The sequence below is a fragment of the Schistocerca gregaria genome, chromosome 7 (assembly GCF_023897955.1).
Source record: "Schistocerca gregaria isolate iqSchGreg1 chromosome 7, iqSchGreg1.2, whole genome shotgun sequence".
NCBI classification, from domain to species: domain Eukaryota; kingdom Metazoa; phylum Arthropoda; class Insecta; order Orthoptera; family Acrididae; genus Schistocerca; species Schistocerca gregaria.
The window spans coordinates 452,818,119-452,834,516 of record NC_064926.1 but is presented as its reverse complement, the minus strand read 5'-3'; the positions used below and the strand labels follow the sequence as shown (position 1 = coordinate 452,834,516).

General features: G+C 41.0%; 1 protein-coding gene across 2 annotated transcripts in view; it reads right to left on the bottom strand.

Moving 5' to 3' along the window:
• Positions 1-16,398, bottom strand: part of LOC126282197 (RNA-binding protein 33-like) — a 225,594-nt gene that overhangs the window by 51,529 nt on the left and 157,667 nt on the right. For both annotated transcript variants that reach the window (XR_007551347.1, XM_049981730.1), the window contains exons 12-13: positions 12,495-12,822; positions 8,232-8,392 (exon numbers count right to left, since the gene is read on the bottom strand). Coding sequence is in view for 1 of the 2 variants with exons in the window: in XM_049981730.1 (XP_049837687.1) it covers positions 8,232-8,392; positions 12,495-12,822 (489 nt within the window). In the remaining variant the exon portion in view is untranslated. The remainder of the gene's footprint in view (positions 1-8,231; positions 8,393-12,494; positions 12,823-16,398) is intronic.

Here is a 16,398-nt window from a genome sequence, read left to right as displayed (position 1 = left end):
AGACAGATCCATATAATTATAAACCTATATCGTTGACGCCAAACTGTTGTAGAATTATGGAACGTTTTATGCTCAAAAATTATAATGTTTTTAGAGAATGAACATCTCCTCTATAAAAACCAACATGGATTCCGCAAACAGAGATCCTGTGAAACTCAGCTCGCTCTGTTCCACTGTGAGATCCACAACACAGTGGAAGACAACGACACCAGGCTGATGCAGTATTCCTTGATTTCAGCAAGGCATTTGACACTGTCCCGCATTGCCGTTTAATGAAAAAAAAAAAAAAAAAAAAAAAAAAAAAAAAAAAAAAAAAAAAAAAAACGAGCTTAACAGAGTATCGGAGCAGATTTGCGATTGGATTCAAGACTTTCTTGCGGACAGAACTCAACACGTCACTCTTAACGGACTCGACAAATGTAAAGGCAATATCAGCAGTGTAAAGGTAATATCAGGAGTACCACATGGAAGTGTGATAGAACCGTTGCTGTTTACAATACATATAAATGATCCAGTAGAAAGTGTTGGACACACTTTAAGGCTATTTGCAGATGATACAGTTGTCTATACCAAAGTAGCAATGCCAGAATATAGTAAGAATTTGCAGAACGACCTGCAGAGAATTTATGATTGGTTAAGGCTCTGGCAGTTGACCCTGATAGTAAATAAATGTAATATATTGCGCATACCTAGGAAAAGAAATCCAGTACTATAGAGCTAAACTATTGATGACTAACAGCTGCAGACAGCGTCTACCATAAAATATCTAGGCCTAACTATCCAGAGCAACCTTAAGTGGAATGACCACATAAAACAGATAGTGGGAAAAGCAAACACCAGACTCAGATTATTTGGAAGAATCTTAAGGAAGGGTTAACTCATCCATGAAAGAAGTGGCTTATAGGGCACTTGTTCGCCCAATTCTTGAGTACTGTTTATATATCTGGGATCCCTATCAGGTAGGACTGCTAGAGGAAATAGAGAACATCCAAGAAAGAGTGGGACGTTTCCTCAAGGGATCGTTTAGCTGGCGAGACAGCTTTATGGAGATGCTAAACAAACTCTGCTGGCAGACGTTACAAGAGAGGCATTGTGCATCACGAAAAGAGTTACTATTGAAATTTTGGGACAGCACTTTTCAGGAGTAGTCTGACAACATATTATTTACCCCCCACATATATCTCACCTACTGACCACGAGGAAAAAATTTGAGAAATTAGAGCCAATACAGAGGCTTACCAACAATCATACTTCCCAAACACTATTCACGAGTGGAACAAGGTTGGAGAGATCATTAGGTGGCTTGGAGAGTATGATGTACATATAGATGTAGATGAAATGTCTTTTTTCCCCCTTTCTGTGTAGTTTGCAAGAGGAAGTTTTAAAGACCATCAAGATACATATTTGATTGACATAATGGAACGTCACAAAAATAGCTAGATGTCGCCTGAAAGGAGAAACCAAGCACAAAAATTGGACCACAACATTTTCGTATTTTATGCAAAATAGCTCAGAGATCATTTGTAAAACTGCTTTCTTGAATATACATCCCATAAATAATTCGCATCTTCAGCAAATGAATCAATTAATAGTTTCTGGACAGAATCCTAAAGAATTTTGTGGCAACAGGACAAACGTATTTTGGCTTCATAATTGCCAAAATAAAAAAATCACACAGAGTCATTTCCCAGGTTTCTCATTACAGTCCCAAAGAAGTATAATACTTTGATGCCCCTCTAAATGTGGAGATTATGTATCACCTTTTCATGAAGAAATACATAGAAAAAAGGGAGAAAGTTAAGTATGAATTCTAGTTGAAGTTTCCAATTTTGCTTTTGAGGTTCAGCAGGTCACATGGTGATGTTTGTGGTGAACGTGAACAACTCAGTACAAAACTAAAAGATCACAATCTCAATGATAATGGGAAGTGAGTTGCTGCAGCAGAAAACACGGTACATGAATGAAGAGCTAGTAAATTTTATGCCAAACTCAGAGAAATTGAAGTTTTATGCCAGGAACACAAAGCTGTAATTTTTGATTGCCTTCAGAATATGCCACTTCTAGTGATACCTGTTAATGATATGTTAAATTACAAACATTTATTGCTCTATGGGTTTGAGATACACAACTCGAAAAGTGATACTGGACATTTCTATACATGAATTGAAGGACAAGCTTTGAAAGGTACAAATAATGTTTGTACCTTTATTTCAGATTATATAAAAAAAATGCCTACTGAGATACAGGAACTTCACGTATTTACAGATGGTTGTCCAGGACAAAATTATAATCATACAATTTTCAGATTTCTCTTATATCTCGTACAAAGTAAGCATTTTCGCACCACTTTTCTGTATTTCTCTGTTTATGGGCACTTCTTCCTACCATGTAACAGACCATTTGGAAATAACAAACAAGTCATGATTGAATTTATCAACCAGAAGATCATCAACACATAATTGCACACAGTCAGAAATTAAAGCCATCCACAGTATCAGTAATCAAATATACAGATGTAACAATGCAAAGAAGATTGATGAATGATGAAATCTTGGAGTTTTACTTCATATTAAATCTTGGGAAACAAACAATGAAGATCAACAGGAATCATAATATAAACATTACATTTCTAGGTCATCATATTATGTAAAATTCTTCTTAAATTTAGTTATCTGTGTTTTTACATTTAACAAATGTTGACTGGAAAAACAATATAATTCTGAGTTTTGTTTTCCGTTGAACATTATCTCAGGGTGCACTAAATGAAACTTACCTGGCAAGGGAGTCATTCCTTACAACTTCTCTGTTCACTTGATTATTTTAGAATGTACACTTTTTACCCAAAGCACACATTTGCATTTATCTCAAAACAAGGATTTTGGAGTTGTACTGTTTTTCCACTCACTGATTCAACTACAGGGGATAGGCAAAATAATGTCAACACTTGTAGTAATGGGATGGTTGTGTTTGACAGTCTACAATGCACGTAAGGCATGTGTCATGGTGGACTGTGAATGTTCAGTATGGACTATGCATCAGTGCAGGCTGTTTATGACTAGTGCACACTTTGTATTTGCATTCAGAGGCTGAGGATGACGTGCAATGGAAGACCTAACCAAGTTCTGAAGAGGGCAGATTGTGGGGGCCTGATTAGCTGGAGCATCAATAACTATGACAGCCAACTTATTGAATGTTTCAGGAACAACTGTTTTAATTGTCATGACAGCATAAACAAAATATGGGAAGTCATCATCGTGTAAATGTGACAGTAGGTGCAAATCAAATCTAAAAGACAGAGATCATCTTACACTAACACAAATTATGTCAAAACAACACAAAACTATGCCGACTACAGTGACTGCAGAGCTCAATAGTCATCTTGGAGACCCCGTATCTATTGACACTCTCTACCGAGAAATCCATAAAGTGAATAGTCATGGATGAGCTGCTATACCAAAACCATTAGTGAGACAACCAACACAAAGAAGCATAAAACATGGTGTCAGGAGCATAAATCCTGGGCGGCTGATCTGTGGAAACATGTCATATGATCTGACGAGTCAATGTTTTTGTCATTTCCAACACTAGGCCGGGTTTACATCTGGAGAATGTCAAAAAGAAGCCTACAATCCTGATTACTTGATTCGACCAATTAAGCATGGAGGTAGAACTGTGATGTTATGGGCAGCCATATCATGGTATTCTGCAGATTACATCATTACTCTCATAGGCCTTGTTACGACCAAGGATTATGTGAACATTTTAGGTGATCAGGTGGACCCTATGATTCAAATGTTGTTCCCCAACAATGATGCTGTATTTCAGGACAATAATGCACCCATTCACATAGCCAGGACAGTACAATCATGGTATGAGAAGCATGCAACTGAACTGCAGCATCTTCCCTGGCCAGCACAGTCCCCAGACTTGAACAGTATCGAACCCTCGTGGGCGGTATCGGAGTGCAGACTCCAGAGCAGATTTCTTTCTCTGTTGTTGCTACAGGAGGTAGAAGAGGTTCTGATTGAAGAGCAGCATAACATTCCACTGGAGGCTATACAATCATTATATGACAATATTCCAAGAAGAATTGCAGCTGTATTGGGGGCAAATGGGAGTCCAACTCCTTATTAATAAACCATTCCCAAAAATGTACAAATGTTCACATTATTTTGCCTATCCCCTATATATTGTTGAGGGGTTATATTTACTCCAATAATCACTTGTAATTTACCCAGGACTTGACAGTATTATGTTGCCCAGAATCTTGTTTGTCTTTTAAATTTTCTGATTCTTGTGTGTGTGTGTCCATCCGACAACATTCACAAACATGCATACACCTGTGTGCACACATGGGTCCTCTCTTGCCACAATTCATTATGATGCCTACACATGTACAATCAATTTGTATCAGTTCCTATGGTTGCAACTATGCACATAATGGGTTTACAATGAATTGTGTGTTATCGTAATTGTTGCTTACTAAATTACATTGAAATTATTTGTTTGTATTTTGGCTTCAAGACTGGTATTAAAATCTGAAACTTGCTGCCCGTCCCTGCATCAACAACCAAGTGTCACTATCAGACAATAGATTGGCACTTACCATAAACAAGACTCAAGAAGGTACAGACAGGCACAATTAAAAGGCAGTTATACAAAGCTTTCAGCGACAGTCTTTATCGGACAAAGAGAAACACATATCATTCATTCAACCAGCCAGCACACTTCACACACAGACGATCGCTAATTCCGGCAGCCCGTGCCACAATGCAACCATCACGCAGGATGGAAGCAGCAATCTGGAGGATTGGGGAAGGGGAAGGATAGCAGTGTACAGGTGGGACGGGGGCCGCAAGAGAGTGCACGGACTAGAATACCAACATGGAAGTTTGATATTGTGTTGGCAGAGGGCAGCAAACAAAGAGGGTGGGAGATGAGAATGAGGATGAGGTGATAGGACACAGGGAGTGGAAATTGTTGGGTGGAGGGTCTGGGGACAGCATGTTACCACAGGCTGTATATCAGGTATGTTACCTATATCTGACACCTTCATGCAACCTACATTCTGCTTCTATATTAGTCTCTTCTTATTTTGAGAACATGATTTCTTCTTGACCTTAGTTATGTGGGCTTTTAAACCAGGTTTTACTGACTGAGTATTAACATTTAAAAACTGAAATATTTGCCCTGTAATTCTGCATTACTGGAGTTGTGCTATATCAACATAGCTGTACAAAAAGGAATTGTACAAAATTCCAAATGAGAGAGCTAGTTTGCTTCAGTATAATGAAGCAAACTTTTAAATTTGCATCCTACATCTTCACAGAATAGCATGAATGGCCTTGAGTTTACAGCCCTTGCCTTGATGAAGTTTATAACATTTACAGTGCCTGTCAAAACAATATGAAGAGTTTCGGACATATCCTTAGAAGCTAATGATTGTCAGTGTATTATATAGTGTGTGCTTTGACAATCGGGTACAACTTTCCTCACTTTTACTGCCAGTCCCATTAAATGACCATACACTGCCAAGGAACACCTACATTTAACAAGTAAAGGTATCCCATTTTGTAAAACAAAAACCCCTTTCTTCAATCTTCATGATAGTAAAAATACACAAAAACGAGTAACTGCATTATACTTGGAACAACTGTATTCTAGAACATTTGAAGAGCAAAGTATGTGCACAACTGCAGTTGTAACAACATTTCTTCAATATTGGAACACATCTTCTATTTTCCTTTTTACAGTTTTTGGTTAATGAAACTTTTTGTACTTCTTTGGCCATTTTACCTCCTCAAAAGCTGCTTAAAACATGTCTCTAGCCACAAGCAATAGGAGACTCACCGATCACGCGAGGTTTTCCTCCCTTTCCATTTCTTACACTAGCCAAATATGAGGATTTATGTAGTCACTACAGTGCTAATGCACGGAAGCTCCAAAGAAACTGGTATAGGCAAGCGTACTCAAATACAGAGATATGTAAACAGGCAGAATACTGTGTTGCGGGAGGCAACGCCTATAAGCAACAAATGTCTGGCACTGTTGTTAGATCGGAAACGCTGTTACAATGGCAGGTTATCAAGAATGTGGTGTTATAGTCGATGTATGAGCGATGGGGCACAGAATCTCCAAGGTAGCAATGAAGTTGGGATTTTTCCGTAGGACAATTCCACGTGTGTATTGTGAATATCAGGTATCCGGTAAAACATTAACTTTAAGACACTGCTGTGGCCAGAAAAAGATCCTGCAAGAATGGAACCAACAACGATTGAAAAGAATTGTTCAACATAACAGAAATGCAACCATTCCGCAAAATGCTGCAGATTTCAATGCTGGGTCATTAGCAATTGTGAACATATGAACCATTCAACATAACATTATCAATATGGGCTTTTGGAGCTGACTGCCCACTCGTGTACCATTGATCACTGCATGAGACAAAGCTTTACACCTCGCTCGGGCCCGTCAACACCAACATTGCACTGTTGATGACTGGAAACCTGTTGTCTAGTCGGATGAGTCCTGTTTCAAATTGTACTGAGCAGATGGACGTGTATGGGTATAGAGACGACCTCATGAATCCACAGACCCTGCATGTCAGCAGCAGACTGTTCAGGCTGTTGGATGCTCTGTAATGTGTGGGGTGTGTGCAGTTAAGGGTGATTCGGGACCCCTGATACACCTAGATATGACTATGACAGGTGACAACACATAAGCATCCTGTCTGGTCACCTGCATCCATTCATGTTCTATGTGCAGTCTGATGGACTTGGGCAATTCCAGCAGGACAATGCGACACCTCACATGTCCAGGATTGCTACAGAGTGCCTCCAGGAACACTCATCTGAATTTTATCACTTCTGCTGGCCACTAAATTACCCCAGATATGAGCATTATTGAGCATATCTGGGATGCTTTGCAACGTGGTGTTCATGAGGTATCTCAAATCCCTCATACTCTTACGTGTTTATGGACAGTCCTGCAGTATTCATGGTGTCAGTTCCCTCCAGCACTACTCCTGACATTAGTTGGGTTGATGGCAAGTTGTGTTACGACACTTCTGTGTGCTACACAACATTCGGCAGGTGTACAAGTTTCTTTGGCTCTCCAGTGTAAACTCTGCCATGCACTTGGATTCTTTTTTACAAGACATGGATTTATTTTGAACAAAGTCAATAGGTGTACCAACTTACTCAGACTACTTAGACCTCTGATGACATTTTAAAAATAAAAAAAGACTTCAATGCTTTGATTTGAAAGTGTTTGTAAGTATAGAATGCACTAGGGAATTGGGTTATCGCTGGTTTCTATGCTGGCCTATACTATAAGGCCAAGTTGTAAGCAGCTTTCATCATACTCACAGTTAGGTGTAGGTTTAGGTTTTTTAACTGCATCATTGGAGGTAGAAAAAGCATCCGGGCTTAAAAATCACTTCATGCTTCACTTTGAACATAATCACATATAAGTCAAAAAATTAAATCAAACTTCACATCACAGTTATAGTAGTCAAGAATCAGCTTGTTGAATTACACACACTCTGGTTCCACATGCAAGCTTTCTTCATATCACAATGCCATTTACTGTATGGCCCAATCAAATGACAGTAACAACAATAAACCATTTATCACGTAATGACTACTATTTTGCCACTAAATGGTACACCACGTAAGTTGACAGCAGCTGCAAAGCGACAAAGACAACTTCTGAATAACCACTGACCAGACCCAATCACAATATTGCCAACTTCAAAATAAGACCCATCATTCATGGGCAAGACAGTGACAAACAGTGAAGGGAGCAGTGGGGAGGTACAATTGTCCTTCCTGTGTCCTGTGTATTGCCCAAAACAAACATTCTGTGGTATATCCATTTTCTTTAATGTTATACAGATCCTACTTTTATTAATCTGATTTCTCACTGTCATTTTACTTTAAAACTTTAAAAATACAGTAATGTATGAAAATAATTTTACTTATATCAGTAAATGTTTTGTTTGCTTGAACATGTACCACCTGAAATGTCCTTTCATGCCACCACCTGGAAACCCCTGGCCTAATTGCTAGAACTTCAAAACCATTTTTCCGTAAGGAGAAAGAGCATAGGAATTAAAATTTTCCTTTTATTCTGAATTACAGACAGCTGGATTAGAGTATTACACATCACAGCCCCTTTCATTACTACTTATCATGTTTATGATACGCAATAAAGTGCATTAAATTACATACCTGTATGCCAGTAGTAGGAGTTACACCAACACGCGTAACAGCTGTACGCTTGCGAACTCCTGTTGGAGTAACCTGTGTTGACAATGGCTGTACCGGATTGCGATTGACAATTGTTGCAATGGCATTTCCCTTAGGAGGTTCAACATTGGATGGATCAACACCTGTTTTATAGTAAGAAAGAACTCAAAGTTAAGAATTTTTATCATGGAGTGTAATATCAATACTACTGTGTACAATTTTTTTTTTACTGTAGAACCACTGTCAAAGGCAAACAAGTGAATTCTTTGGTCATAAGGCCTTCATCGCTATCAAATGACAAAATTTAAATTATGGCATAGACTATACTTGACTTGTAAAATACCTGCCAGAATAAAAATTGATATAGTGAGGTAAGATACTGAGATAAGATACCAAAACCTTTCCACTGCTAAAATATTATAGGCACACTGAGGGAAACATTTTTACACATATTGTCTCTTGTGCAACAGCTGCCACTGGAGTTGGGTGAGCCCCCCACAAAATATTGCTCTCTCTAAATGAACACATGGCAAAATAACCCGTGTTTCTTTGGATCTTTTATACTTCAAGTATTAACACTAGTCAAAAAGGATTCGAGACTGATGAGCAGTACTGAAAGTTAAGTCAGAAATGAGTTTTGTAACCTATCCCTTTCATGGGTAGAATGAGCATTATGTGAGAGTAACTGTTTCGTTGCATAGAGGTTAGTTTAAGAACTTTGCTGTGGACACTTTGATAGTTAGCCACTAGGATTTTAATATCCCCACTCCTCATCTTTTGATACACGAGCAGGTTCTCAGACAGTGGATTTCTATCCGACAATGTTTTAAGTTTTGTTAATGTAAATACTCCTATGTGCTTTCTACACACAATCTGCTCCCCAAAATGTCATTTAGAGTGTACAGTACAAGCTGAAGTATGTAGGGCAACCCTACAAGTCTCCCTTGTCTAGCTCAGGAAGAGGAATCTATAAATGAGCTAACCATAGAACTGACAAATTCTCTGGTTTGGACATTCAATGCAACTCCAGACCACACGACCCTCACTGATTCTCCTCATCATGTTGCTAATCACAAGTTGTGCTGAAACTCCATCAGAGTTTCGCTAATCTTTCCCTGGTCCCTGGAGAGAACCATGATTAGTTTCACGATCCCAGATGACAGACATCTTTGGTGCTATTGTTCCATCATCTTTTGGGTGTGTTCAAGACAGTAATATTTCTTCTTCCAATACTTCGACTGATAACTGTACAGCCACCATCAACATGAGTCAGAGACTGAATTAAGACCCCTTGGCACAATTATATATTGAAGTAAAAACAAATGTGCCAAAGATCAAACTGTCAGCACGAGAAGAAACACTGCTGTCTCAGATGCACACCCGAAAGCTGATGGAATGTTCTATCCACAGGGAAAGATTCAAGAAGTTCATCTTTGGTGCTGATGTGAGCAACAATCTGCCGAGGATCCTGAGATGGAGTTTTTTCAGCTGGTGAACAGATTCATCCCATACTCTTATGACACGAGAAGAATCTTGACAGCTAGAAGTGCCTTGTCAGCTTTCAAATGCGACTCAAAAACAGCTACAGCAAGACTGACTGAAAGACATAGATGGATCACACTGAGTGTTGCCACAGAAACATTAGCAAAATAGCATTAAGTGACTAGTCTTATCAACCATGCGAAAAACCTGCGCAAAGCCCACTTTTACTGTCAAGGATCAACCCTTGCCACACACAGTGGATCAACCCTTGCCACACACAGTGTAGGATGTACACTGAGTGAATATTGGATTTCGTCACCTCTTGTGATGTTATTTCCCTAAAGTGGCCATCAAACACAGTGCTCAAGTAGATGCATCTTGAACATTATGGTGAGGCAACTGAGTGATGTTCCTCATAAACTGCAGGACTCTTTTTGCCCAGATAAGACTTTCCCTGTGAAACAGCATTATATCTGAGCAGGACTCACCAGGCACCACCAAATAATCACTGACTGTCAGACTGACATTTTTCTAGGATCACGTCAGCACATTCTAGTTTAGGAACACACCTGCAATAGTAGGTCACCCTGTCATTCTATCACCAGTGTAATTTGCAACAGCCATGTGAAGCCAGCTGACAGTTGCCAATGCAACTTTCAAATGTTCCCAGACAGCAGTCAACTAATCCATTAGGTTTCCATAACGGTCACAATCCTTAGCCATACAGCCAAGAACCTAACCATATTTAGTGGTGGAAATTACGTACAAGTACAGCTCTTCCAAATAACTGACAAGTAAAGAAATTTAAGGCACCAAATGTAGCAAATAACTGATTACTATAACAATACTCAATTTTAGACAAAATCATTTAATTGTATAGATAAAAAACCTACTCACCAAGGGGCAGCAGAACACACTCATAAAAGAAGGTTGAATTAGGCAAGCTTTCAGAGCCAGAGGCTTCTCCTTCAGGTAGAACGGTTGAAGGGGAAGGATAAAGGCTGAAGAGGTCTAGGAAAAGTGGTAGATTTCAGGATAGACACCCAAAAAGATGGGTCAGGGGAGACGGGGAGACTTACCACACAGGATGAGAAGGAATGCCCGTGGCTCTGAAAGCTTGTCTAATTACAATGTTCTTTTATAAGTGTGCTCTGCTGCTGCTTGGTGAGTAGATTTTTTTATCTATCCAATTAAATTCTTCGATGATGTAAATAAAATAGAAAGAAACTTCCACATGGGAAAAATATATTAAAAACAAAGATTCCAAGACTTACCAAGCGGGAAAGTGCCGGCAGACAGGCACAATGAACAAAACACACACACAGAATTACTAGCTTTCGCAACCGATGGTTGCTTCTTCAGGAAGGAGAGGGAAAGACGAAAGGATGTGGGTTTTAAGGGAGAGGGTAAGGAGTCATTCCAATAACGGGAGCGGAAAGACTTCCCTTAGGGGGAAAAAAAGGACAGGTGTGAGTGTACAGGGAAGTCTTTCCGCCCCCGGGATTGGCAAGACTCCTTACCCTCTCCCTTAAAACCCACATCCTTTCGTCTTTCCCTCTCCTTCCTGAAGGAGCAACCATCGGTTGCGAAAGCTAGTAATTCTGTGTGTGTGTTTGTGTGTTTTGTTCATTGTGCCTGTCTGCCGGCGCTTTCCCACTTGGTAAGTCTTGAAATCTTTGTTTTTAATACAATTAAATTCTTTGGTTAAAAAAGTGATAACTGTCTGTTTCCACACAAAGTATGATAAAAAAAAAAAAAAACTAAATATAGTGAAGAAATGAAGTACCATCATTGCTCAAAGAGCAGTCACTGGTAATTAGTAGCTACTGCTACAAAACTAGCACACTACTTCAAAGGGTGCAATAGGCAGAGAGGGGCACAAGAAGAGGATGGGGAGGGGGCAAATCAACAAATATCAACAAACAATAGTGGACAGTAAAAACTGCTTGAGTCAAAGTGCCGAGTTAAACAGATAAGTGACAGAAAGCACAAAAATGAAGCTAATACTCGTTAAATTTGTCAAAGACAACGTTAACTGAGAGAAAATAAAAAAAATAGAAAATCCAGGAAGGAATAATGACAGTATTATGAAAAGGATAGTTGCACTCACCATACATGCTGAGATGCAGATAGGCACAAAAAAAAAACGACACTTCTTGTCAAACAAAGCTTTCAGCCAAACAGGCCTTCGTCAGAATTAGACATAGATGGATCACACTGAGTGTTGCCGCCCCCCCCCCCCCCCCCCCCCCACACACACACCCCTCACACAAACATGACAACAGTCTCTGGCTGCCATGGGCAGACTTGCCAGCTAGAGCCTGTGGTTATTATTCCATCCTGGAGTTTCCATTGTTTGATTTTCTATGAGTTTATGTTGTTATTGAAAATTTTAAGAGTATTATTTTCGTTTTTATGCTTTGTGATACTAAAGGAATAGTAATATTTACATATTGCAGTTGTTTTTAGATATGTGAGTTTCACAAGGACTAGGGATCAAATGCAAAAAAAATGTAAGTATGGAAAATGGCATTTCAAATATTTACAAGAAAGACATAAAACTGGAATTGCTTTGGCTCATATAACAACTGAATTTTTACTGAAAAAATATAGAAACAATGTATCTCAGATCGTTATGAATCTTTTTGCATCAATTAACAGTGAGCCACTCAAAATAACAGTTCTATTTGTTTTAGTTGCTACACCTGATACTCCGTTCTCAACTACTGCTAAAGCATTTCATAACATAAAACTGTATACAACCTCCAGTGAGTTTTTCAGTAACAGAACCAGTCTGATGCTGCTGCTGCTCTTGTCCTTGTTGTGGTTCTTGTTGCTGTTTCTTCAAAAGACGCTGTTTCTCCAATGCTGCCATCATGCGCCGTATTTCTTTCGCTTGAAGTACTTTCTCACGTAATCGTTTCTGCTCTTCGATTTTACGTCGATACTCCCGTGTTTCTTCATCTTCTTGATCTCCCTCTTCATTTGTCGTACTAGCAGTGGCTACTGTAGTTGTTGCTGAGCTTTCTGCCTGTACTGGTAGTGTGTCTACGGTCTTCACTTCATGTAAGTTGCTCATGTCTGGCATGCGCTGGGAACACAAAGTATAATGTCATAATAGGTAAAAACTGCAAATTGTGGTGAAATTTGTTTATGACACATAGAGAAATACGATTATTGTGAAACAGCTAAGATTTTACATCTAGACGCAAAATGCTGTGTGGAATACAAGCAGTGCAATGAATGAAGACATCAACTCTCAAAACTCATATGTTGGAGGCATTGAGCAGTATCTAGGAACATAAACATCCTACATTTGCATTCTTCTTCATGGAACACACCCTTACGTAGCTACATTATCCATATGTTGTGGTCTGATATGACTGTGGGGTTGTTTTCAGCAAAAGGTAAGGTGAGGTGAGCCAGAAAGAGGCATGATGAAGGACGGGTACGGACTGAGACTGGGATTGTGGGGGCGGGGGTGTAGAATAAAATTTAGCAGTAGAGAAAACACTCTGGCACAAATAGGTTTTTTTTTATTATGATTCACATGATAAAATAGGTGGGATAGGGATTTCTTTTTTTTTTTTTGGGGGGGGGGGGGGGGGGGAGTGGAGAGACTAAACTGCTTGGTTATCAGTCCCTTTTTCCAAGGTCACACAGGTCTCGGAGGAAAACCATACCCCAAATGAATCCTATCACTTTCAATCTGATTGTCAATTCAGCAGCAGAAACAATGTTCTGGATCACCTCATCTATACTGCCATACGATGAAGATCCAGTGGAGGTAGCAGAGGCGAAAGCATCTCAGTCAGCCTTGGTAAGAGCCCAGATGGGCATTCAGGCGAGCGATGCCGGGGATGGCAGGTAGAGTGGAAAGTGGTCACTACCATACAAGTCATCGTGAGCTCTTCAGTGGATATATGGTAGAAGGCCAGAACTGCAAACAGAGAGATCAATAGCCAAGTATGTGGCATGTGCCACACTGAAATGAGTGGGGGAACCTGTATTTAGGATGCAAAGATTGGGTTGAGTTAGTAGTTCTTGACATCTTTACCATAGCCAGTAATCTTGGTGCCACCCCACTAAGTGTTAGCAAGAAAGGTGGAGGGAGTTGAGAAATTAGTGCAGCCAATACATGTTGTGGCACATCACCATCTGGAAGAAAGTAGATACTGCAGATGGTAATTTCCTGTGTTGTCCTCACTCTGACAGTCTTCTTTGAAGGGGCACAAGTTTGCTACATACAGAGGTATGGACAAATATGCATACTCCACCTGACTTCCTGTTAGAGGCATTACATTTTTTGTAACATCCTCGATAGACAAGAAAGATGGGGGTCCAGATTACTGTAAACCAAATTTCCTGAAGGGCAACGCAGAAATCAGGTGTAATGTTTAAGAGTTGTCGCAACTCAACCATTTGGTGGAAAAGAGACCACTGCAATTCCACTGGAGGACATGCTTCCTCTAGTCTGGGAAGGCAAGAAGGGACCAAGGGTGCAGTTTACACCTCAGGGTCACCTACTGCCACTGACTGAGTGCTTGTATCCATTTCCACTGCGGCTGAATCATTGACAAGATCTAGGTCCACGGGGGATGCCAAAATCCCCACCGCGTCCTCAGGCGCGGAGCTGGTAGGGGGTGGTAGTGTGCCGGCAACTGGAGTCTCTCAGTTCTTAACAGTCTTCTTCTTCGACTGTTTGCCCTCTTGTTGCTCTTGAGGCATTTGTTGGGAGGGCTTCTCTGAAATAGCTTCACGTACAGAGACCACGAAGCCTTTTGATCAGCACCTTCTGGCTGCTTCAGCCACTGGCTGGTGTCCACTTTTATATGGGGGGAGACCTTGGAAGGTAGAGTCCCTAGGGCCCTTTGTGAGAGGCTAGCCGAGGGGACTACCATCGCCAAGGAGGGTAATGCGGTCGTAACTGCAGTGTAAGAGTTACCATCTGAACAGGGTTCAACTGCCTAAGTAAGTCATCTTGTCCAGGGTCTTTTACTCCATAATTTTCCTCTCCTTTTGGAGTACCTCACAGTCCGGTGAGCAGGGGGAGCTGTGTTCTCCACTGTTGACACAGGCAGGACAAGGGGCACATGGAGTACTCAGATGCAGTGAATGTCCGCAGTCTCTACTTGTGACACTGAAACTGCACTGGCACTACAAGTGCCCAAATTTCCAGCACTTAAAGCATCGTATAGTGGGAGGCATGTATGTTTTTACATCACATGGATAGGATGTGTGGCTGCTGTCTACGGACGCAGGAGGAGCTGGCCACTGTTTGCAAACAGCTGAACGTGCTGATGGCCACAGTCAGCCGTCTTCAGGGTGCAGCTGGGTCACCCTCTCCCCAAGGGGAGTGGTGGGTTCAACGAAGTTCGCGTCGCATGAGGTGGAGGGTCAATGTGGAGGCTGGATGTGTGGCATCGCCCGCTCTGCCTGTGAGTGGACACGTGGCCACTCCTTCAGCATGGTCCAAGCAGGCACATGGGGGGGGGGGGGGGGGTTATTAGTGACTGGGAGCTCCAACGTTGGGTGGGTGGTGGAGCCCCTTAGGGAAATAGCGGAAAGGTCTGGGAAGAAAGCCAGTGTTCACTCTGTCTGCTTGCCAAGGGATCCCATCCAAGTTGTGGAGGATGCCCTGCCGGAAGCAACAGAGAGCACTGACTTCAAATTGTTGCTCATGTCAGTACAAATAACTCCTGCCATCTGGGTTCAGAGGTCATCCTCAGTTCATACAGGCAGCTGGTGGAGTGAAGGCAGAAAGCCTTGCTCACAGGGTGGAATCTGAGCTAACTACTCGTAGTGTTGTTCCCAGAACTGATCACAGTCCACTGGTCTGGAGCCAAGTGGAAGGCTTAAACCAGAGGCTCAGACAATTCTGCGGAGATCTGAGTGCAAATTTCTTGGCCTCCGCAATTGGGTGGAGAAATGTAGGGTCGCCCTGAATAGGTCAGGCGTGCACTGCACGCAGGAAGGGGCTACAAGGGTAGCACAGTACGTTTGGAGTGCACATGTGGGTTTTTTAGGTTAGAGAATTCCCTCTCTAGGCTCCACAAGACGCCTCCCGATACGCGACAAGGTAGCAGTAGGCAAAACGCAACAGGGAATGACAATATTAATGTGGTAATAGTAAACTGCAGGAGCATCTATAGAAAGGTCCCAGAACTTCTCTCATTAATAAATGGTCACAATACCCACATAGTACTAGTGATGGAATGTTGGCTAAAACCAGATGTAAACAGTAATGAAATTCTAAACTAAGACTGGAATGTATACCGCAGTCACAGGCTGGACAGTGAAGGGAGAGGCGTGTTTATAGCAATAAAAAGTGCAATAGTATCGAAGGAAACTGATGAAGATGCGAAATGTGAAATAATTTGGGTGAAAGCCACGGTTAAAGCAGGCTCAGCAGCTGTTGTGGCAGAACACCTGAAGGAAAATTTGGAAAATATTTCGAGTAGATTTCCCAATCATGTTATAGTTTTGGGTGGAGATTTTAATTTACCAGATATAGACTGGGAGACTCAAACATTTATAACGGGTGGCAGGGACAAAGAATCCAGCGAACTTCTTAAAGTGCATTATCTGCAAACTGCCTTGGGCAGTTAAACAGAGAACCAACTAGTGGCGATAACATATTACACCTTCTGGTGACAAACAGACCCGA